This window comes from Micromesistius poutassou (genome assembly GCF_964030765.1).
Source record: "Micromesistius poutassou genome assembly, chromosome: 19".
Taxonomy (NCBI): domain Eukaryota; kingdom Metazoa; phylum Chordata; class Actinopteri; order Gadiformes; family Gadidae; genus Micromesistius; species Micromesistius poutassou.
In genome coordinates, this window is record NC_140289.1 from 10324213 (window position 1) to 10346443 (window position 22231).

General features: G+C 47.1%; 2 protein-coding genes across 2 annotated transcripts in view; one reads left to right on the top strand and one right to left on the bottom strand.

The window, feature by feature from the left end:
• The window catches only part of susd6 (sushi domain containing 6), a 28976-nt gene extending 16598 nt beyond the window's left edge, over positions 1 to 12378 (bottom strand). The window contains exons 1-2 of the mRNA XM_084483552.1: positions 12238 to 12378; positions 7204 to 7376 (exon numbers count right to left, since the gene is read on the bottom strand). Of these exons, the coding sequence (XP_084339678.1) occupies positions 7204 to 7342 (139 nt within the window). The 5' untranslated portion in view covers positions 7343 to 7376; positions 12238 to 12378. The remainder of the gene's footprint in view (positions 1 to 7203; positions 7377 to 12237) is intronic.
• Positions 12379 to 15725: 3347 nt separating this feature from the next.
• Positions 15726 to 21593, top strand: gpr176 (G protein-coupled receptor 176). The gene is made up of 3 exons (XM_084483763.1): positions 15726 to 15861; positions 17650 to 17911; positions 20241 to 21593. Exons 1-3 carry the CDS (start codon positions 15771 to 15773, stop codon positions 21541 to 21543), a joined length of 1656 nt encoding a protein of 551 aa, XP_084339889.1. The 5' UTR covers positions 15726 to 15770; the 3' UTR covers positions 21544 to 21593.
• The last annotated feature ends 638 nt before the right edge of the window (positions 21594 to 22231 follow it).

Sequence of the window (22231 nt, forward strand, 5' to 3'; positions counted from 1 at the left end):
TATTCCAACAGAGTAAAGCCTGCCTACCAACCAAAGTGTGAGGGTTGCATTTTGGACATTTGTTCCCTCGCTGAAGGTGAAAGTTGGGGTGTGTGCGTACATGGGTGACAGTTGGTGGGATGTTGGTTTTCCTCCTAATCTAATATGTTGTCAAAAGATTGGTTCTATACAGTCTGAGCTAAGTCAGGCTCTAAATGTTTTCTTTTTGAATGGAGTTGAAGGAGCAGACCAGTTCTCAGCAGAGTGGGTGTGGAGCTGTTGCAACATCACATGGGAGGGAGGATGGGAGGATGTGATTGTTTTGCCAGGATGATGCTATCTGGCGACACATTTCCCTGCTCAAAGGCCCTAGCCTTGCGATAGTGACGCTCGAAAAAGGCCAAAGAAACAAACAGGAAGGTCCCAAGTGAAGGCAGAAAACGGAAACAAACAAATGTGGCGTAGGTGTGATAAAAACCCTGAGGCCGTGGCGTCTCTCTCTGGGCCGCGTTTTCGAACAATGGCGGGTCATTGTGAGAGCACCCGGGAGAGGCTGCTTCCTTATGGCCGTGGATTTCACTGCACACACTTTAATGGAGAAACTGCACTATGAAGCTTGTCCCAACTCGGTATCTATCGGCATGATGACAGTTTGGCCAAGAACACACTTTTGGAGGCTCAACAAAAGAGCCTGTCGTGTGTTGTTCATGCCTAGCTTGACTGGCTCAGTGCTCAGGGTTTCGTGGCACACAGAATTCCTCCCAATCCCCTTGCCTCACAATAAGCCCACATAAGCCTTATATAAATTGTGGTCACTAGGCCTTTGCCTCATCTTGGTAAAGAGGGGAGCTTGCTGCTGCTGTTGTTGTGCACAGAAAGTCCTCTGCTTGGATTTTTGTTGATAGCACAACCAATACTCCCTGGATCACAGAGCCAAATATGAAATCCATTACTCTTTTGTGTTTGCACATAGCCGGTCGATAAAGCTATTGAGTAGAAGCAGCAGCAAGATGGCAGGAACCATCATGTTTGGCCTTGCCGGAGCAAACAACAGAGAAGGAGGAGATGAAGGCCACGCACGCACAGACGCAAGTGTGTGTGCGTGTGCAGATTACAAATAAATAGGATTTTCACCAGAGAGGTGAAATCCCAACACGGCTCCATAATAAATTCCCTACTGCCCAGGCAATCAACATGCCTAGCTGTGTCTGTCAGGGCCTGACACAGGAGCTACAAACAAACAAGCTTAGAATATCATAAAGACTTGGGGCAATTAGGCTACATTATTAAGCTATCTGTGAAGTCCATTGGCCACGCTTATGGGCAAAAAACCTGCAAAAGTGGGTGCATATGATATTTACTGGCATATGTAATTGTAAAACATATTACTGTCCAGCCAAATACCGAATGCAGACATGTTGACACTGAAAAGCTCACATACAGAGAAGATTCCAATCCTGTGGGACCTTCCATTCCTACAAGAGGCATGCGTGGCGGACACAGTGGCACCAACACAGCCTTGTTCCCCAAATCGGCTCTACTGCTACGAGCGCCGTCTGTCTGTGTGTGTGCGTGTGTGCGTGTGCGTGTGTGCGTGTGTGCGTGTGCGTGTTGGCTCGTTCTCCTTGTGTCGTAAAGAGCGCGATGGACGCCCGTTTCTGCTCCCGGTACAGATAAAAGAAACGCGGACACCGAACGCGACGCTGCCGGCATTTCTCACAGGACGTTTGAGGGGTTAGCGTTTAGAGGTGGCGGATGGATGCCTCCGTAGGCCAGCGCTGAGGCAGCAGTAGGAAGAGCGGCCACGTGTGATCGTGCGTAGGTGTGTCAGCCTCTCCATTTTGATGTGCCCCAGATGAACGTGGCTGATCTTGTTTGGGCAGGAGGCTTGTGTTGACGACCACACACGTGGTGTAAAATGAGCCCACGCGACGGTTTCGGAGAGACGTCAAAGAACAATGAGCTCGACAGAGGCACCACAAAGGGAACCCGAAAGTGGAGACAGAAAGACAAAATATAAAGCAATACATTTAGTGGCGGGAGATAAAAGCAAGAAAGTGAAGAGTGAAGGCACCAGGGAAAGAAGACAGAGGAGAGACATTAGTGCCTGGGGGATATATTTAGCAGCTCATTAGTCAGGCCTGTGCCCACACTCAGCAGGCTGGTCGCTCACATGAGGCCCATTCAAACCCGGGCTAACACACGAGACATCTCAACTCGAGGTAGAGCTCATAGCTTAGAATCAATAAGATTGGAAAATAGAAACCATGACAGCGAGGTGTAAACACCACAGTGACCATCAGTTGCAACAAGGAAGTTGCAACATATAACATATACACATATATCATGTCGTATGAAACGCCATTTAGCCGGCCCAATAGGCAAGGTTGAGCAGCAGCCTGTGAAAATAGGCAAGCAGAGGAAACACCCGGAGCCATCTTCAGAATGCAAATAAATGGGTCTCTCTGCGATGGGTGCCCATGTTGCAGAAGGTGTCTTGTGGCCAAGCTGCTGTGAAGTCTCCCTCGGGGCTTGGCTGCTTGGTAAAGCCATTAAACATACACAGTGGGTGACAACCCCAAGCATCTCCCCCCGCCCCCCCAAAGTGATAAACACACAGGTAATGGATGAGAGAAGATTGATGTTGACTGCTAGCAGAGCGCCACTAATGGCTTCTGCCCTCACCTGGATAATAGCAGCAACCCAGATGGAGAGGCGGGGGGAGAGAGAGAGACTAAGGAAGGGAGAGGAGGAAAAAGGGAGTGAGAGAAAGTGGATCTTAAAAAAGAAAAAATAAGTGGTATAGGAGATTCAGACACACACACGCAGGGCAGAAAGGGGTTGGCGCTCTTAATTGCTGGTGGGTGATGGAGTAGCGCTGCAGCTCGCTGTGGTTTGCCCCGCGGCGTCCGACAGCCCCCTAAAAGCCCTCTTTGTTCTCACATTTCAGAAAGGGGCCGGCGGCAGGCATATTGCCTTACTCCTTGTGCCTGCTTGCAGGCCACCTTTGTTAACAGGTCTTAGGGGGACCATTTGGGAACAGTTGATTGCACGGCAGCCATTGTTTTCTCCCCGGCTAAGGTGGTATTGTTTGCAAACCCCCGGTCTGTTGAAGCCAAACCTATTTGTGTGGGGGATACGGACATACTTTGAAGCAGACTGAACGTCACCGAATTGTAGAGCCCCTTTGGCATGCCTGCCATGGACCTGCGACCACTTGCAATGGATTATAGCCATTGCAAGAGGCCGAGCTTGACTTGTACCACCCCTCATTAGTTCTGCGGTCGTAGCAAGGACCCCATGCTAGCCCAAGTCAGCTATTTACAGAGAGCAGGGAGCCTGTCGGGCATATTCGCTTAGTTTCCATCTCTGGTGAGATGAAGGCCTGCACCCTCTGCTAGTCATCCACAGCGAGGAGTCAAAACAACAGGATCAGCATGGAATAGCCCACTGTGTGGCTCTCTCTCTCTAGACCACGTTCAAACAAAACCTGGTCAGGCCGACCAACTTTTAATTGACCCAAGAAAACAAGGGACTTTGTCGACTATTTATTTTTCTCACTTTAAAAGAACAATGTTTCAGTCCTGTTCTCTACAGAAAAACATACACAAATGTCACAGAGAGACTTTTTGATTGTATTTTCCAGGCCTATTTACTTCTTAAGGCTGAAACGGCAACTATTAAAAAGTATTTGGACAATGTTTTTTGATTATTAAACCTTTGTTTTACCGGGCAAGTCCCATTGAGATGATCAGTTCTGTATAAGTGAGGACAATGTAAATTGGCGCTGTGTGTCCTAACTAGGTTTTCGATCTGACCACCACAATTCTGACTAAGTGTCTGGCCTACTTCCTCTGGAACAAAGAACACAGGACGCATCCACCACAGGGGAAATAACTACCCCTGCAACGCCACTGGACTGCTGCAAGGTTTGCAACCGAGCTTTCCTGTGATTAAAAATAAAATGATTCTCAGAGCCTTGGATAAGCAGCAAGCAAACAATCCGGGCTTGTGTTGTTTATTCCCCTCAACCCTTGCCTGCGTAATCCATCCGCTCGCCAGCGCTTGTCCTTTTCACACAACTGCTTTAGTTGCCATTTCTTTACCTACCCGGACACAGAGGCTTAGGGCAGGAGGCTTTGATGTTGCCTGTCGTCCCGGCTTTGAGGTAAGCATTGTTGTACCAACGGGTAACTATTACAATGATGAGATTTTTGTTGTATACAACAAAACAATATCGGTGGTGACCAGTGGTGACCAGACCTTTCCAAACAGGCCATGTATATATAGCCCAAATATATATATATATATATATATATATATGTATGCATATCAATGCACTGGGGGCATGTGTTGCTTCTTAGACTGTGTACATAACATAGCTATGAACCATATGATGCAAATTCTAGCATCTATACTGCCACACACTATTATAGCCATGATCCTAGAATTGGCCTGTCAACTGTATTGCAATTTCGTATTCATGAATATTTCCAGGGACATTTCCATTTCAAGTAGATGTCCAGGGATTACCTGCCTGAATTATGTATGAGAGAGCACACACAGGAGAAGGAGAACCAGAAGGGGACTACAATTGAGTGCTTAAGGCTGGGCAGAAAAATCAATAGTGCCCTGAAAAAGTGCCCTTTTTCTGTTAAAATAAGCAATAGATCTGGTCTCGTGGCCACCTGTCCAACCCAGCTGTGGGAGAAACACTTTCCTTCTGTGGAATAAGAAGAGGAGATTGTCCTTGAGGAGAGGTGGGAGCACTGTTGAAGTACACAGCACGCTTGTTCACAAGGTGCTTGTGTCGTTCCCCCTGTACAAGAAGACCTATGTTTTGATGAACTACATTAAAATGAAAGATGAAATACAGCCACGACTCAACAGCTGAAACATTTCGGAGGGTCCGGGCGGGCTTGCACAGTGAGGCTTCCTCGAATTAAAAAAAGTTACAGCATACACAATAAGTAATGTGCGTCTGTTGTACTTTCGGGGCTGTGCACGCCGTAGCTAATCCTCTGCCTGCCACCCTTACAGGACACGATAGAGCTAGCAGCCCTGATGCATGGCGGCACCAGTCATTCTTGCTGGTGCTTGATAGGTCAATTTACATATGAAAACAAAAGGTAAGGCAAAGGAGATATGTTATGATCTCTATTAAAGAAGGCTAGTTTTGCACATTATGTGATTATGTGTTCACCACAGACCCATGACCCATTTCATAATACTGTACATTTCACGCCCTCCCAGTCTGACGTCATGAAGGCGATATTTACAGAATCGGAGATATGCTTTTCAGTCCCCCACTGTCATTACATAGCCTTAATATTTATTATTACACGGCTCTTCTCAATGCTGTGGAACGCTCCGTTCACTTGCATGGGCCTTCCCGACTTCCAGTGGTGAATTATTTTTCAATAATGACCGTTGCTAAGCATATAATGACTCCGCAAGTAGTCCCGTAACTTATCAACCCCAGCGTACTCGGTTGCTAAGCGACGTCAACGTCTTTGGCAGACTATTTCTCTGCTGATCAACACTACGAATGCTGGTAACAAATCAATTGTAAACAGACACACAGTATGAAGTAATTTTTTTGTTTGAGCAAGTAGCCATGTAATAAGCGGGATAATGTATAGAACGTCATTATCGGGAAATAAGCCCCTTCAGTTGGGGCTTATTTCCCGATAATGACCGGCGTTATATACATTATCCCTTACATTATGTGCACCCTTTTGTGCAGTTGATTATATAAAGGTCATGATCTTAAAACAATATCTAGCCCAGCTGATGCGTCCAATGCTACCATTTTCTAATGGTCACCTTTGTGCCGGGGTGATAGAAAGCCAGGGTACATAATCATCGTGAGTGAATGTTGAGGTCCAGCATTCACTTATAAACACAATATGCTCTGGGTGAGCAAGATAAGCATGCGCAGACAGTTATGACACACACACACACACACACACACTCATAAGACTCACGCATCAAGGAGCATTAGAGGGGCATCAGCCACTTGGTGTGTGTGTGATGGACAGATTAGCTGTGAGCGTGGCAGTGGCTCCTGTGGGCTCCACATGAATCATGGCCGTTACATAAGCAAGGGGTGGCACATGAGGAGTACACTTTCCCTATTCTCCCTCGCAGCCTCCTTTCATCCCCTCATCGTCCAGCCCTCTGAACTCACTCACTCGTCTTTCCTCCGTAGTCTCCCTCTGCATCGTTCTTTTTGCCTTCACATTCATAAAAAACAATGAGTCATATCTGCTCAGGCACACTGCACCCGGGCGGATGGGATAAGGCTCGGGAAAAAAGACAAAAGCTCGCCCACACCCGCACACTGTTCATCTGTCGAGTGGGACAATGATCGTTGGCTGTGTGTGTGTGTGTGTGTGTGTGTGTGTGTGTGTGTGTGTGTGTTGTAGTTACTTTGTGTTGGAGACATCCCAATCAGGGTTCTGTATGTGTGCTGTGTTGGCGTGGGGATTATGCCCTATAAACATCTTGTCAACAGTTGCTATGTTTTATCACTACAGCCGCTAAAAACAATCTCGGGGCAGCACTTTATGACAATGAAACGTGAATGCAATAAGCTGTCGGTCGGCCCTGTTGTGAGACAGTGAGGGACGACGATGTCTGTGAGAGGGGGGTGGACAGCTATAGGCATGGCTAAGAGCTGTCCCTGTCCTAATGGTGCTAAATGCCATGCTGATTAAAACCTCATGACAGCGGTGTGACCACAGACAACACGCTTTAACTCGAGAGTTGAGAGAAAGGCGAGGGAGATGGGGGAGGGGGCGGGCTGTGAGCCGCCAGGGACAGCAAACTGCCATTCCCTCTAGGCTGGGGTTGAGGTAGCACTCCCAGCCGGCGATTCATTAAGCATGAGTATTTATGTCGTCTCCCCTCTGAATCCTCCCTCATGGGGCCCGTTCCTTTGTTTATTTGACGCCATGCGGTAACACGGCAAAGCGTTTCCCCTCTGGACCTGTATATTTATATATATAATAATACATATAATTATAAAATACAATAAGTGTTTCATAGTAACAAAGGGTCCAACACAAAATACGCCTACACAAAAAAAACAAAAAACATGATTATATTGCACCCACAATTCCTGGCGTATATGATATGTTTCCATCGGTTATATTCTGTGTGTGTGAGAGAGAGACAGAGAGAGAGAGAGCAGGAACAGGCCTGGGCACGTGGCTCTCCTACCTGATGCGTGACTGGACGGCAGCAGTGTGAGGAGGAGGAGCAGCGCGGAGGCAGCCAGCCTGTGGTCTAGCGAGGAGGAGGAGGAGGAGGAGGAGGAGGACGGGACTCTCGTCAGAAACGCTACCATTCCATCGCACATCTTTCCCCTTCCGCACGACCAGCCAGAGAATCCTCTACGGAGAAGAGAAAGAGATTAGTTATCGGCAGTCAGCAGGGATTACATAACCTCCCAGCCACAGGGAGAGAGAGACAGGGAGGTCATAGAGAGAGAGAAAGAGAGAGAGAGAGCTGAGCAACGCACAAAGCAATTAAATGTGATGCTGAATTACCATACAGAGTAATTCGGCATGTCTTTCTTACAGTCCAACACAAGCCACCATGGTCCACCTGAGTTTCTTGTTCATGCACACAAGCCGCTTTGTCAAAACAACCCGACTTAATGGAAACAGCCTTGTTACATCGGCCGTGCTTTGTATGATGTCATTGACATCTGTCTGTTGTCATGCATAGTGTGTGTTGTTGCTAGAGAGATCACTTAATTATTACTTTTATAATAACTGAATAGGGCTTGTACATCGTGGTGTCACATAGCAATGAACGCCTCCATTTCAAAAGCACAGGAAGGGTCGTTTTGTGTTGGAAGTAAAGGTTTTTTGGTCATTTTGTGTCAATATGGGGATTTTTTGTTTAAAACTGCCACAGTTGTTAATCATGCAAAACAAAATATTTGCATTAGCCTTGGTGACAGTACAGTATATTTACATGATGTAGGATTTTACAGTACTACAACTCTCTTGAGTCCTCTCAATATGGAGAATCGCCAACAAAAAATTAGCATTAAGCATGCACTTCCTTTTCTCTGCACATCCTTGTGGGGAGTGGCACCCATTGGGTACGGTGTGCCCATGTCAATAAATAACAAGGGCTGAGAAAAATCTATTGAGTTTTTTCCCCTTTCACTAGTCTGTGTGGTTCTGCACCAATAGCCCCCAAAGGAGTGTCCTGATTAATCTGCCTTTAAATAGCCCCTTTTAATATCTAATACTGGATCAATCTGCCTTGCTCCTTGGTGGGTTATGGACGATTTTGCATGGCTCTGCTTGGTTGGTTATGGGGGGGAGCCTAAGAACAAGAGTCGGCCGTGATCCAACCCACCAACCCCTTATAACACCATTTACTACTCTGAAGACCTATGGAAACAACCCCTTTAGAAAAAAGGAAGAAACTCGTTGGTAGATTCTATTGAGAAAAGAGAGGAAATCCATAAAGAGACACCCCACCATTACATGAATGCGTTCCAGGTGCCTCATGAGTCTGCAGCGCTAGCTGTTCTCGGCAGGAGGACGGGGCGCAGAGAGACTGGCAGGCTGCGAATTCTCATGGGAGGGCGGAGAGGCCATTTTCATTACTAATGGCTACGGTAATATCAACGCTTCAATTCACAGCCATGCATTTCCTTGCGGGGGGCGTCTGCATGTGTCCGGGCAGCACCACCAAAACAACACATCTAGGATTACCTGGCAGAGCACAGACCAGAAGCCCAACTCCCAGGCTCACAATATAGACGGTCCTTCCCAGTATTTTTGCAGCAAAGCAGATAGATTTGCTCATCAGCAGAGCAGAACAGGTAACCTCTCAAGGGTGAAATTAGCTGGATCATTGCATGTGTGGAGATAAAACACTGCAGGCGGTGGACAAATACAGTGACATACACCTCATTCATTCTAATGGCAGTCCATGAACAGCCTTACGCCTCCGCAGGATGGTTTCGTCTTGCATGCGAGTGCGCATGACGTGCTTGGAGGGAGTCCGTGATACAGAGCTCTTGAGATTGTCAGGAAACAAGGACGCGCCAAAGGGCATATAGTTCAAAGGAACGCAACAACAACATTTCCTCATCCACTGCACCAGGGTCAATGTGGCCTTGTCACAGAGTGGAGTGCCAGTAAGACAGTAGGCAATGCAAAAGAAAAACATGTCGTGTTTGTCCTCGACGGATCCAAGAAATGACAACTAGACTCACTGTTCATAATGCATAGCTGACCTCCTGGGAGCACTGAGGGCAGGGTATTTATTGGCTTTGACTTCGTTAAGTTAAACACATGCACAATCGGCTTGATCAGAGTCAGGGATTGCAAAGAAAAGGCATTAGTTTGATAAAAGGTAACGTAAGCATGCCTATTGACATGAGAGATGACTTAGCTTTGTTTTTCAATGTTGAAAAGAGAAGATAGTGACAGCAAGAAAACAACCTAATTGTTCTAGTTCTAAACTGTGAGTCATTTGTACCTAGGAATATATCTGTTGCTGCCTGCTGGAATCACATTACCCAGAGGCTGATTGCTTGAGGCTGCAATTGGGGCCTGGGTACAATACCTCGGAAAGATTTGTATCATGATCGCTTGCACGCCATGATCATTTCCAAGTCTCTAAACAGTGGTATGCAGCCTAGTCAACGATGAGTCATAATTCCAGCCTATTTTATGAAGATTAGCGGCAAAGATTTAGCATTAATGCTAGATATGTGTTCATTGAACATATAATAATGCTTCTGCACAACAATTCTGTCATGAATACCATCGGTTAAAGTTTTAAAAGCACAGCAGAAGAATTAAAACATTACACTGTGGAACTACAAAGGATCATCAATTGTCGCCCCCATTGTCTCATAATGGCTAAAAACAGCCGCTGTCGCTCGGGACAAAGGATAAAGGAATGGCTCGATGACAATCCTTTGATACCATGCTCAATTATAGCAATGCTTAGTATTGATTGATTACCTAACAAGACAGGAACATTCTTTGTCAGAAGGGCATGAAGAGGTATGGCCAACCCATCCTAGGGAACTGGAAGCACCAGTTGCAATCATATAAAAAAAACACCTTGTTGCTATGTTGCTGAAAGACTATGGACCAAATCTCATAAAGCACCGGTCCTGCCATTTCCTGCATTCTTTCCAAGGGTATGTCTGACATTGATGGAGCTGGTAAAACACCTCTATAACGTGATCACCATTTGAGGTTCTTTGTCATTTATACACGCACCAAAAGGTTAGAGATTCAAAGCCAATGACAAGACATCTTTCATGTTGGACTGATGAAATGGGAGATATTAACGTTTCTAAGTACCTCATTTGGGAGTACTCAACCTCAGTTTACTACTCAACAGTATACTGAACAGTTAAACACTAAGTGTATACATAGTGTATGGGGACACCTTAAGATAAATCTTTGGAATTCTGGTTTCCTCACATAATGTGCCGGTTTATATGCAGACAATTCCACAACAAATAATATACAGTATTGCCTGTGTATAGTCTATAAGATATATTGTTGATGTGTTTTGTTGATGTTTAGACTACAAAACAACTGGATTTACTGCAGCGAGAAAAAACAAGTCTGCTAGGAGATGGGATTACGGCAGCTTTGTGTTTGGGGAAAACAGTAACCCCCTACTACAGGCCTAGCTTGACCAGTCTACCAAGCCAGGCAGCAGTAGTAATTCAGCTAATGCAGTTTCCCTGCTGCTCTGGGCTCCTACAATGCCGAATGGGAGCCAAGAAGAGCAGCATTAGCCCAGCTAGGCAGCACTCAGGGAAACAGAGCCCTCGGGGGAACCGTTGCAGAAGGTTTGCCACTCGATAGGTACCAGTGCTGCTCAAGCCGTCAACCTCTAGTGGTGGAACCTAGCCTGCCTACATAGTGGGAGTCCTAAAGACGTAGAACCTTTGTTGTTACACTGCGTATTATGCGGCATAGTAGGCGTTGTACCTCAAAATATAGAGAAAGACGATGAGATAAAGAGGCGTAGACGTGGAGAATGAAGAGTCACTGTGGATAGGGGGTCTGTGACATGATAATAACAGGCTATAACCGTGTATAAACATAGCCAAAGAGCGAACAGTTGAAATTATGAGCATTGGACGTGAGCATTGCACGTTTATTGGGCATACAAATAAACGTCATATTAGGTTCTGACTATATTCCTATATCTGTTTTGTTCTTGTGTAAACAAAATATATGTGAACATAAACGTAGGCTTTGTGAAATATGTGAATGACAGGGTCGGTTTGTCAACTGCTTGCAATGCAAATTCAGCCGAACTTGGTACTATTTCCGGGTTGAATGCAACAATCAAAATCAAACAAAGCCGAACAGCGTCACACAAAAGGTGCGACACGACCACCCGATATCAATGCGACTTCGAGGAATGTAGCAGATGTATGCCACACGGAGAAGAAAATCCGAAAGCAGTGCCATACACAAACACCCTACACACTGTGGAATACATAATAATAACATAACATAATTTTTAAAAGACACTATTTCGGGTCATACAAAAAAATAACAACCTTTACCCAAACACATGCCCAATTGCCCACAGCTGTTGTGATGTCGCACGGGCGCCTTTGTAGCAGCAGCCCGTACGGCCGAGTCACACGCGCCGACACGTGCGACTGTACCGTGGGCTATTTAAACAATGAGCGCAGTGAGCGGACGGGCTCCAGTATCCCTGAACCACCAAGGTCTGCGCTAAAGTTAAACAGGGGAACTAGGCCAGCTCACGGTCCTCTGACGTTTACTAAACAGTGTTTGGTTTGTTAAGACGGCTCGCTGTCCGGATTCCGTCGTGTCTTTGATAGATACTGTCATGTGAGCTGTCTCACGTTATAACACGGTAATGACAACGTCCCGGTGCCAGGGTGTCCGCTGTCCCCGAGCCCGGAGATCGGCACTTCTGAAACTCGGGCTTATCGGTCAAAGTCATCGCTGAGCATGAACGAAGCGGAGCATTGTCCTCTGTATTTAATGATTTTAACGTCTATAATCGTCGTCGGTCGAAAACTACAGGGGCAACGGATGAGCGGACGTTAATCGACTCGCGAAATCATTCCTTCGATCGTTGCCATTAACGTTTTTAGTGAGTTAATTCACCGGACGAAAACGTCAACGCGAACCGAGGGGAGTTGGGAGAAAAGGAAACGGCCACAGAGACGTGGCCTGTTTTAAGCTGCCACAAAAAGAAAAGACTCACCGATGTCAAGGTTACCAGCAAGCCCTCCTTTTCTCAGATTCGAGACATTAGTTTCACTAAGACGGCACTTCCCGGGCTCTTTGTCGGGGATTTCTGTCCTTTAGAGCGGTCGGGCTCCCGTCCTCCGCTCGCCAGTTCTTTATTTAGGTAAGCGGAAACGCTGCGCGAGAACTCCGCCAGCTGCCTCGTCTCGTACTGTTGCTATGGTTACCCTGTTCAGGGGGCGGGTCTAAAGAACGATCGCTGAGTGCGTCGCTTCAGTGGTAGTTACATTGTTATAGAATGGTCTTCATATACACTTTATGGGATGGGATGGGATGATATTACATAGTTGTTCCAATAACATGGTTTTCAATGTTCACCAAGTTTGGAATCATTATTGCACCTAACAATTGATATCACTTAAGGAACAAGAACGCATAGTCGATTTATGTAAACTGACAATGACACTGACTGATACTGACAATTAGGAACGTAGGCCTACTATTACATGTTCGGACTTGTTTTTTCTCCTTGTGTGATGTGCTTTGTCGTGTTCCTTAGGTGGGACGGTTCATCACACAGTAGAATAATATGGATTTTCTTCACACCATGAGGTCCAGACTCCAGTGGAGGCCTATGACACAGATTGTGGATAGAAGTCGTCTAGTTGACATTGATTTAGACAATTCGCATGACACATCTCCAGTTGTTTATCAAATATCGTCATCATTCACTTCATGGTGTTTTCGTCCATTAATTATGTTCATCTACTCATTTGTATTTATACAGAGGAAGTTGGTCATTTCAAGGTGTTTTAGATTACTGTCCATTCTGGGATGACCGAGAAAAGTAGTGTCTTGACAATTCAAGTTTTAGTGGTTCTTGTGATGATGGCCTATCAAAAACAAAGCAGGGTGGAACGAGGTCAGAGATTATGCAAGGGGTCTATGTTCGTGAAACGCACTTTTGTTATCACCTCCAATGTCGCCATCTAGCGGCTGCTCTTTTTCATGCAGATTCGACAGTTGATATAACCGACTGGACGGGCCTGGTTTGTATTTAAGTATATAGCATGTGATGAGCGCCATCCCCATGACCATTCCCTTAAAAATCTAAAAATAAAACTACAGCTTACCATTTACACATTTGTCATCACATATAACATTTTCCTCTCAAGTTTAAAATCCCGAAGATCGGGATCTTTGTGTTTGTCTCTGGACCAAAGCAACCTGCTGTGTAACAAGGCTATTTCCTCCTCAGCATCGCAGACGACCTCCTACGATAACGATTGAACCTTCCAGAAGAAGGTTGGCCTATAGGCTACCAGTATAGCCTATACAATAAGTGGCATTCGCTTGTATTTATGGAAGGGTTCATAGAAATAGAAGAAATAGATCATAGAAAACTGTACATTTTTTACTTAACAGTAAACTAATTCCAATCAATTCTCCCTTAAGGCAGCCATCCAAAGTAGAGTGCATAATCATAAAATATAAGGCCACAGAATGCAGGGAAGGATGCCCTCTGAGCACAATTCAAATTAGGATATAAAAATGTGAATACACAGAATTGTGTGTATTTTGCTCTGTGAGGTTAATTGATTTAAAAAATGACCGTTCATCATCATTTCATCATAATTTTCAATGTTTAATTTGAATCAGAGCAGGGCAAGTAACAAAGGAGGTTCACATGTACGTGTATAACAACAAATCTGCTTGTGTGTCCATTTAAAACCACAAAAATATGGTTGGGAGACTCTGGGTTGCGTCAGACCTTTGAGATGGGCTCTGTACACCCTGTAAGCCAAGAGCCATATTGGCGTGTAGCACCATTCATAACCAGGGCTCAGAATCAGAATCAGAATCAGAATCAGAATCAGAATATCTTTTTTTCTATGTCTTTCTTTCTTTATTCCTATCTTTCTTTCAGCAAATTTCGCCATCTAATTGATGACTTTGACACACACATAGAGGGATTCTGAAAATAATGATATATTGCTTGTTTATTTATCGATACCATTCATTCATTAGTGTATTGCAATACTTATTCCCTCCATGTATGCACATTTGGACAATATGTTATGGTTGAAATAATTTATAGCATTCATAACCGCTGTCTTTCATTCTCTTTCTCTTTCTCTCCTTCTCTCACACACACACACACACACACACACACACACACACACACACACACACACACACACACACACACACACACACACACACACACACACACACACACACACACACACACACACACACACACCCTTCAATAATGTAATTTCAGTCCTGGGCCTATTATCCTCCTAGCTGTGGTTGAGCGGTGAATACTACTTCTCAAAGAGGAATGTCTCAACTCTACGTGATACATGCAGCAGGCCTACAGCTGTCAGAAAAACAAAACAAAAATCCTCTGTGGGCAACTTTTCAAGGACTACGACACGATTAGCTTAAGTTTCATGAAGACTAGGGTTTTATCGTGGTGAAAGTTGGACTCCCTTTAGCCTTTTTACAAAAAAAAACACAACATCCACCGAGGATATTGATCCTGTGTTGCTCTCCGCGCTCTCCAGACACGCACACAAACACGCACACACACACACACACACACACACACACACACACACACACACACACACACACACACACACACACACACACACACACACACACACACACACACACACACACACACACACACACACACACTCCAGTGTGCGGAGAGCAACACGGGAGCGACCACCCTCCCCTCTGAGCCAGAGGATTCAATGGCAGCCAACCGACACAAATCACCCAGCACCGCAATTGGCAGCTGCGGTTTTTCAGTGCTGCCAGTGCCTCGGATGCAAGAACATTTCAATCGAAGGATTGTTTTGGACTAACGAGCGTTTCAGTCCATGTGTTTAGGCGTCTTTCGCGAGAACGGAAACCCTTTTGAAATTGACAAGACGATTCAAACCCTGGGACGCTCCAGACGAGTTCGGCATCAGCAAGGAGGGTGACACCAAACCCGCGCAGGGTTTCGAAAAGGTTTCTGAACGACTTTTACTCTCACGTCATACATGATACGACGAAAGGAGTCCCGATGGAGGACCCAATCGATGGCAGCTTGAATTGATGCTCTCAGTCTTATCGCATGTTTTCTCCTGGATGGTCCACCCCTCTCCTCCTTTTCCCTATATGAGGAGGTCCATCACCTCCTCATATCACATCGTATGACCGGTTGGTGTGTTGATGTCTACGACATGATGATCTGATATTTTGGGGGTCCTTGCATTTCACTGAGCGCTCCTGGACGCAGTGAGCAATGTGTCGTTTTTGTGTCAGTGTGTTGATTCTCCCGTTTTTGTGATCATGTAATACGGTTCATCGAACCGTCGTGAGGTGAGGTGACCGAACATGGAGACAGGGAGTCGAGCACCGACTGTTTGGGATGGTGCTTCTACGACCAATTTCACACCGGCCAGCCTCTTGCAAGATCTCTTCCTCAATGCCACAACCAGCAGTACGACGAACCCGTGGGACAAAGGTCCGTTTGATGACCCATTCCGTATGGGGGAGCAGAAATTCTCCTTCCAATTACGAGCCTACAGGGACTTCACCACGGCCATTCAAGTTTTTTTACTCCTGGGCTCGCTCATTGGTAAGAATGCTCTTGCACACACACACACACACACACACACACACGCACACGCACGCACGCACGCACGCACGCACGCACACACACACACACACACACACACACACACACACACACACACACACACACACACACACACACACACACATAAACACAAAAACACAGCCACTAACACACACACACACACACACAAACACACACACACACACACACACACACACACACACACACACATATTCAGAACACACAAACACATAAACACACACACTCAGAACACAGACCACTTTTCTTTTTTGCCGCCAGCCATGAAAGATTGGAGATATGTATCTCTGAGATAACCGTGAATCGTTTGTGATGATGTAGAAAGGGCCACGCAACATTAATGTGTCCCCCCCTCCTGGGCGGCTTACACTTTGCAACCCATCCCAAGAGCTCTCTGTATACATTCAGTAATAATCATTCAGCAGAGATACATGAATTGTTGTGAGGTTTTCGTTAGAGCTAAAAAATATAATAACATTTTAGACTAGACCAAGAGTCCAGAGAGTTTTGCTCAAGGAAGCAACCCTGAAACCATGTTTAGTTGAATAATGCTGTCAGTTCTTTCATCAACACCCATGCTCACCCAATATTTAAATCTCTTATAGTGTGTTAAATCTTAAGCATCCTAAGCATGGGGTGGTGGTGCATTTTGTAAACACCATACGGCCCCTCATTTCTAATTGATAATATTGAGTTAACCATTCTTCCATGCAGAATCTCGGTTGACTGCTTTCATTACCTATTCCCCTAATTATGTACTGATTACTCTTGCAGCTTGTAAGTGACAGCTTGATGATTCCTGCCAACTCACACACACACACACACACACACACACACACACACACACACACACACACACACACACACACACACACACACACACACACACACACACACACACACACGCATTCAGCATCACTTCCTCGTAACATGATCTGCTGAAGACGGAAACTGCTGTCTTCCAACCACTTGGTCCTCACCTTTCCATTGTTTGGTCCTCATCATCCCTGAGAGGTGCCCTGTTAGGGGGCTAATCATATTCCTGGAAGAAGATGTAAATTAGAGGGTGCTGCTGGTGGCACTAATAGCCTAGTCTGATTCACCATCCAACACTGGGTGTGTGTTGCTTAGCGCCTATCACCAGCTTGATCTATCCGTCTGTCTGTCTGTCTGTCTGTCTGTCTGTCTGTCTATCTATCTATCTATCTGTCTCTTTGTCTATGCCTGTGTGTGTGTGCGTGCATGCATGTGTGTTTCCGCTTGCATGTGTCTATGCATGAGTGCATGCTCATGGGTGCCAGCAGTGGCTACGTGACATGCATGTGACAAGCCTAACAGTGAATTCATTGCTCCTACGGCCACTGTTGTTTTTGCGGTCGCCTGGGCGGCTCATGCACACGCACACCGTCATACAGATTTGGCTGTTTTCATTCATTCTAGCTCTTAAGTTAATGGACTGAACATACTCACAAACTCACTGACTGCAGAGAAGGGGTATAACTGGGAATTGTATATACTGTATGAAAGCATATGTTCCTGAGTGCTAGTAACGTATGTATTTACGTATTTATGTGTAGACCGTATGATTGAGATAATGGAGTCAGGACAATTATAGACAATTATAGCCACCTTTGCTGAATTGGTCTCTCTCTCTCTCTCTCTCTCTCTCTCTCTCTCTCTCTCTCTCTCTCTCTCTCTCTCTCTCTCTCTCTCTCTCTCTCTCTCTCTCTCTCTCTCTCTCTCGCTCAGGGAACGCCCTGATGCTCTGGTGTGCGTGGCGCACCAGCGTCTTCAAGTCGGTGACGGGCCGTTTCATCGCCAACCTGGCGTGCTCGGGCGCCGGCGCCGCCCTGGTGTGTGTGCCCTTCGACGTGGCGCTGGCCGCCACCGCCGGCCCGGACCTGTGCTGCGGCTGGCTGCGAGTGCCCGCCGTGTGCAAGACCATCAAGTTCCTCCACCGGCTGTTCTGCTCCGTCACCATGCTCAGCTTCGCGGCCATCGCTCTCGACAGGTCAGCGTGGGGTGGGGGGGGGGGGGGGGGGGGGGCGCGAAGGTGTTTGCATAGGCTGTCGAACTACAGTCAAAGCAGCAGACGGAATCATTCACGTGGTGCTTTGGACCGAATGTGGGCCAGGGTGCATTGTGGGAAAGGTTGGAGCCCCCCGTGCTCACCACGGGAGTCACTGGAGCCCGGCACTTTGTTCCCTCGGAGGAAAAAGGACCAATCCGTTTGTTGTGATTGACTTCAAGGCGGAGCAAGTCCAGTAAAAGCATAAAGGCTTTTCTTTTCCTTTTTTTCTCTTCTTTTGCTATCTTCATCTAACCCCCCGGGAGGCCCACTTATTTTCCCTGAGGCTGAGGTTGCCAGGGACAGGACCATTTGGCAACCCTCCCACTGGGGTGAAATACATTCATGGTCACACTCTTAGTAGTTAACATCTGAACCAGGTACAGGAGGGATGCTGTTATGCCCCAGGCCAGTGCTGCTTTGTCCTCATTGGCAACAGAAATGTAATTCAGTACTTTTTCATAATAATAGAATAGAACATCCCGCCTGGGGTGGGGTGGGGTCCTGGGGAGGGGTCCTGGGGTCCTGGGGTCCTGGGGAGGGGTCCTGGGGTCCTGGGGAGGGGTCCTGGGGTCCTGGGGTGGGGATGGGTCCTGGGGTGGGGCCCCCTTAGTTAGTTGCTGGCGCCACTGCCCCTCACGCTGTCTGTGCAGGGCTCTGATCTGAAGTATACGCACCACAGCGTTAAAGCATTCACATCACAGAGAATAGAGTAGAGTATTCATCTCTTGGTATACATACAATTATATTGTAAGCTTAAGTTGAAATACCAAATTTGACATTTATTTAAATTCTCATGTTGTAATTACAAAGTCTTCATCCTAATTAATTGAAGCTTTAAAACAGTATTTCAAATCTTCAGTATTATTAACATGGCATTTGCGCGATTCTCCACTTTTCTCCATTATTCAAAGATTTGAATCGCAGACTCGATACCAGAGAATGTAATACATGTTCAGGTTTTTTATCATTCCAAGTATGTGCTTCCCCCATTCCCCATAGAAACCAGTACTATCATAAAAAAACAGAATACCTGAATTATTTAGTTCCGGGGGGGGGGGGGGGGGGGGGGTGATGGACTGAATTGAGAGGCAGGCTAAGATTGCATCACATTTTGAGGATGACACCCACACACACACAAACACACACACACAGCCTTGCACACACACACACACACACACACACACACACACACACACACACACACACACACACACACACACACACACACACCACACACACACACACACACACACACACACACACAGACCACTTCCACTTATTATATATATAAGGCCATGCAACACACACTGAAGCATATGCTTCAGTGACCAGCCCTTAAAAACAAAATCAATAATAAGCCTCACACATTTGGGTGTTATTTTCTAAAACCTCACCTTCTGGTTAACAGCAGATGTCTATTCCCCAATGAGTCAACCCCCCACGCCCCCTCCTTTAAAAGCAGCGAGAAAGGCCCATTTCTTCCAGCACTCCCTCTCTCTGTCTGTCCACGGAGCTCTCTTCATCATTCCCATCTCCCTTTAGCAATCCACATTTATTTTTCAAATGTTCTTTTTATATCATACGCAAAAAAAAACACAACTGGAAAATCTGGAGAGAATGGAAAAAACGTTTTTTCAAGCGCATTGAAAGCGTTTGGGGGAAGAGTGAGATTAATCGATTATCCATCAGAATGTGCATGCGGTGTGATGCAGCAACAGCTAGCTGATACGATATGCCTAGCATCCGGCGGCCACGCAACCATCCCCATTTTTGTTCATCCAGTCTGCATTACCATTTTCTCTAGCAGAATGTTACCATTGTTCAATTTGTTTGTTCGTTTGTTGTTCGATTTTACAGACTTGTTTTATAATTGAAAGAGCTACACTAGGCATTAATGCCAATGGTGTTCTGAATGAGGTCAGCTTTCCATAATGAATGTCACACTCACAATGCTGATAATTGTGCACTTAAGCCCAGGGACTCCTCCTGTTCCTATTAAAAGGAAGCAATCTTAATTTGTCTTGGTAAATTCCGCTTAAAAAACAATTAAAGTAAAAATGTAGGCCTCATATATTATCCCAGCAAGTGGATTATTCTTTTTTTCAAGCCTTCCAATGGAAATTTCCACATCCATCTCTGCCATTAAACCACAGCTTAAACCACCATTAAGAGATTCAGTGTGAACCTTTCTCTTGCATTTCAATGTGCACTCAGCAGCCTACCGCCCGACTAACCGTTGTGCGTTGCCCCCCTCCCCTGCCCACCCAAGGTATTACTCCGTGCTGTACCCTTTGGAGAGGAAGATCTCCGAGGCCAGATCCCGGGACCTGGTCATCTACATGTGGGCTCACGCCACGGTGGCCAGCCTGCCCGTGTTCGCCGCCACCAACGTGACGGACGTGTACGCGGCGGCGTCCTGCTCCGACGCGCCGGCCCGTGCCCTGGGCCACGTGCTGTACGTGGCGCTCTACAATGGCACCACCGTGGTGCTGCCGCTGGCCCTGGTCTTCCTGCTCATGCTGCTGATCCGCCGCGCGCTCAGCGCCAGCCAGAAGAAGAAGGTGGTGATCGCGGCGCTGCGCACGCCCCAGAGCGGCATCTCCATCCCCTACGTGTCCCAGCGTGAGGCCGAGCTGCACGCCGCCCTGCTGGCCGCCGTGCTGGCCTTCTCGGCCTGCAGCGCCCCCTACGGCGCGCTGGCCGTGTACCGCACCGTGCTGGGGGCAGAGAGCGCCGCGCTGCTGCCCGCGCCGCTCTATCTCACCGCCGTCTGGCTGCCCAAGGTGTCCCTGGTCACCAACCCCCTGATGTTCCTCACCGTCAGCCGCGCGGCCCGCCAGAGCCTGCTGGACCTGCTGGCCCGGGTCCACCGGCGCTACAGCCGCCGCAACGTGGTGGGCTCCGGGGGTCTGGTGTCGCTGGGCGGGGAGAGCAGGGGGCCGGCGGCGGGCGGGTCCAGGACCGGCCTGGAGACGGCGGGCCGCTCTGGGAGCCAGCTGCTGGAGATGTTCAACATCGGACAGCAGCAGATCTACAGGCCGTCGGAAGAGGAGGAGGAGGAGGAGGAGGAAGTGGAGGACGAGGAGCTGGACACCAAGAATAAAGGCCCTTCCTCCGCGAGATCCGGACTTTGCTCCGAGTCCCCGGAGGGCCATCACCGGGGGGCCAGAGCGGGGAGCCTGAGGCGAGACGGGGTCCCCAAGAAGGAGCAGCAGCAGCAGCAGCAGCAACAGCAGCAGCGGCGGCAAGGTTTAGGGGACGGGGAGGCCCCCCCGCCGACCCCGGCCCCCCGGGCGTCTCCGGTGCAGGCGTGCACGGCGTATGCCTCGTCGTCCCAGGTGGCGCCGGCCACGCCCACGGACAGCGAGGACGTGGTGCAGTTCGGGTTCGGGCCATTCGAGCTGCCGCCCCAGTGGCTGCCTGAGACCCGGAACAGCAAGAAGAGGCTGCTGCCGCCGCTGGGCAACACGCCCGAGGAGCTGATCCAGACCAAGCAGCCCCGGCCGCGGCCCGAACGCCGCATCAGCAGGAACAACAAGGTCAGCATCATACCCGCCGCCGTCGACCCCTGAAGCGGACCGGACACCGAGGGGACGTCTAGTAAGAGACGCTGCATCATTTGCCTTTTTTTTTTGTATTGCACCTTTTAAGTGTTTCCGTCGTATGAGCCCTGCTTGTTTCCCCCACTCTGCTATCCCCATGTGAGTTAAAGTCTTAAGAAAAGACCATAAGCAAGGGATTGATATCTGCCACTGTGATGCTTTGAGCTGGGTGTCCGGTGAAGGACTTGTATACTGACACCCTGTATTCGTTTGGTCAACGTATATCTGTCATTCACTTTTAGTTTATGTTAAATACAATGTATTATGCTCACTGAAGATTTATAGAGAATAAAACACGTTTGACATGACTGAATAGGTTTTTTCTCAAAGAAATGCGTATCAATCCTTGATTGTGTTTTCCATGACCATTTTCAACAGATTTGATGTGATTGAGTTAGTAATAACCAGCAGTAAAAAAGATATATTTTGAATGATTGTTTATGAACTGATCACGTGCTGTCAAGAATCACCATGGCTTTCATGATTTGAAGTACATGTGTTATCTGTATTATTGTGTCTATGACATGTAGGAGTACACAGAATGAAAACCAAAATATAAGACACAGCTTTGGTTCCTCCTAATACAAGCTTGGCTTTGATTTGTCCCCAGAAGCATAAGGAAAACAAGCCAGATGGCAACATTCAGATTACAAATGGC

What these genes read in the sequence shown, in the direction of transcription:
- gpr176 (XM_084483763.1), top strand. Translation starts at nt 15,771, where the DNA reads ATGGGGGAGCAGAAATTCTCCTTCCAATTACGAGCCTACAGGGACTTC. An exon ending in ACTCCTGGGCTCGCTCATTG is followed by an intron (nt 15,862 to 17,649) that starts GTAAGAATGCTC and finishes TCTCTCGCTCAG; the next exon opens with GGAACGCCCTGATGCTCTGG. An exon ending in GCGGCCATCGCTCTCGACAG is followed by an intron (nt 17,912 to 20,240) that starts GTCAGCGTGGGG and finishes TGCCCACCCAAG; the next exon opens with GTATTACTCCGTGCTGTACC.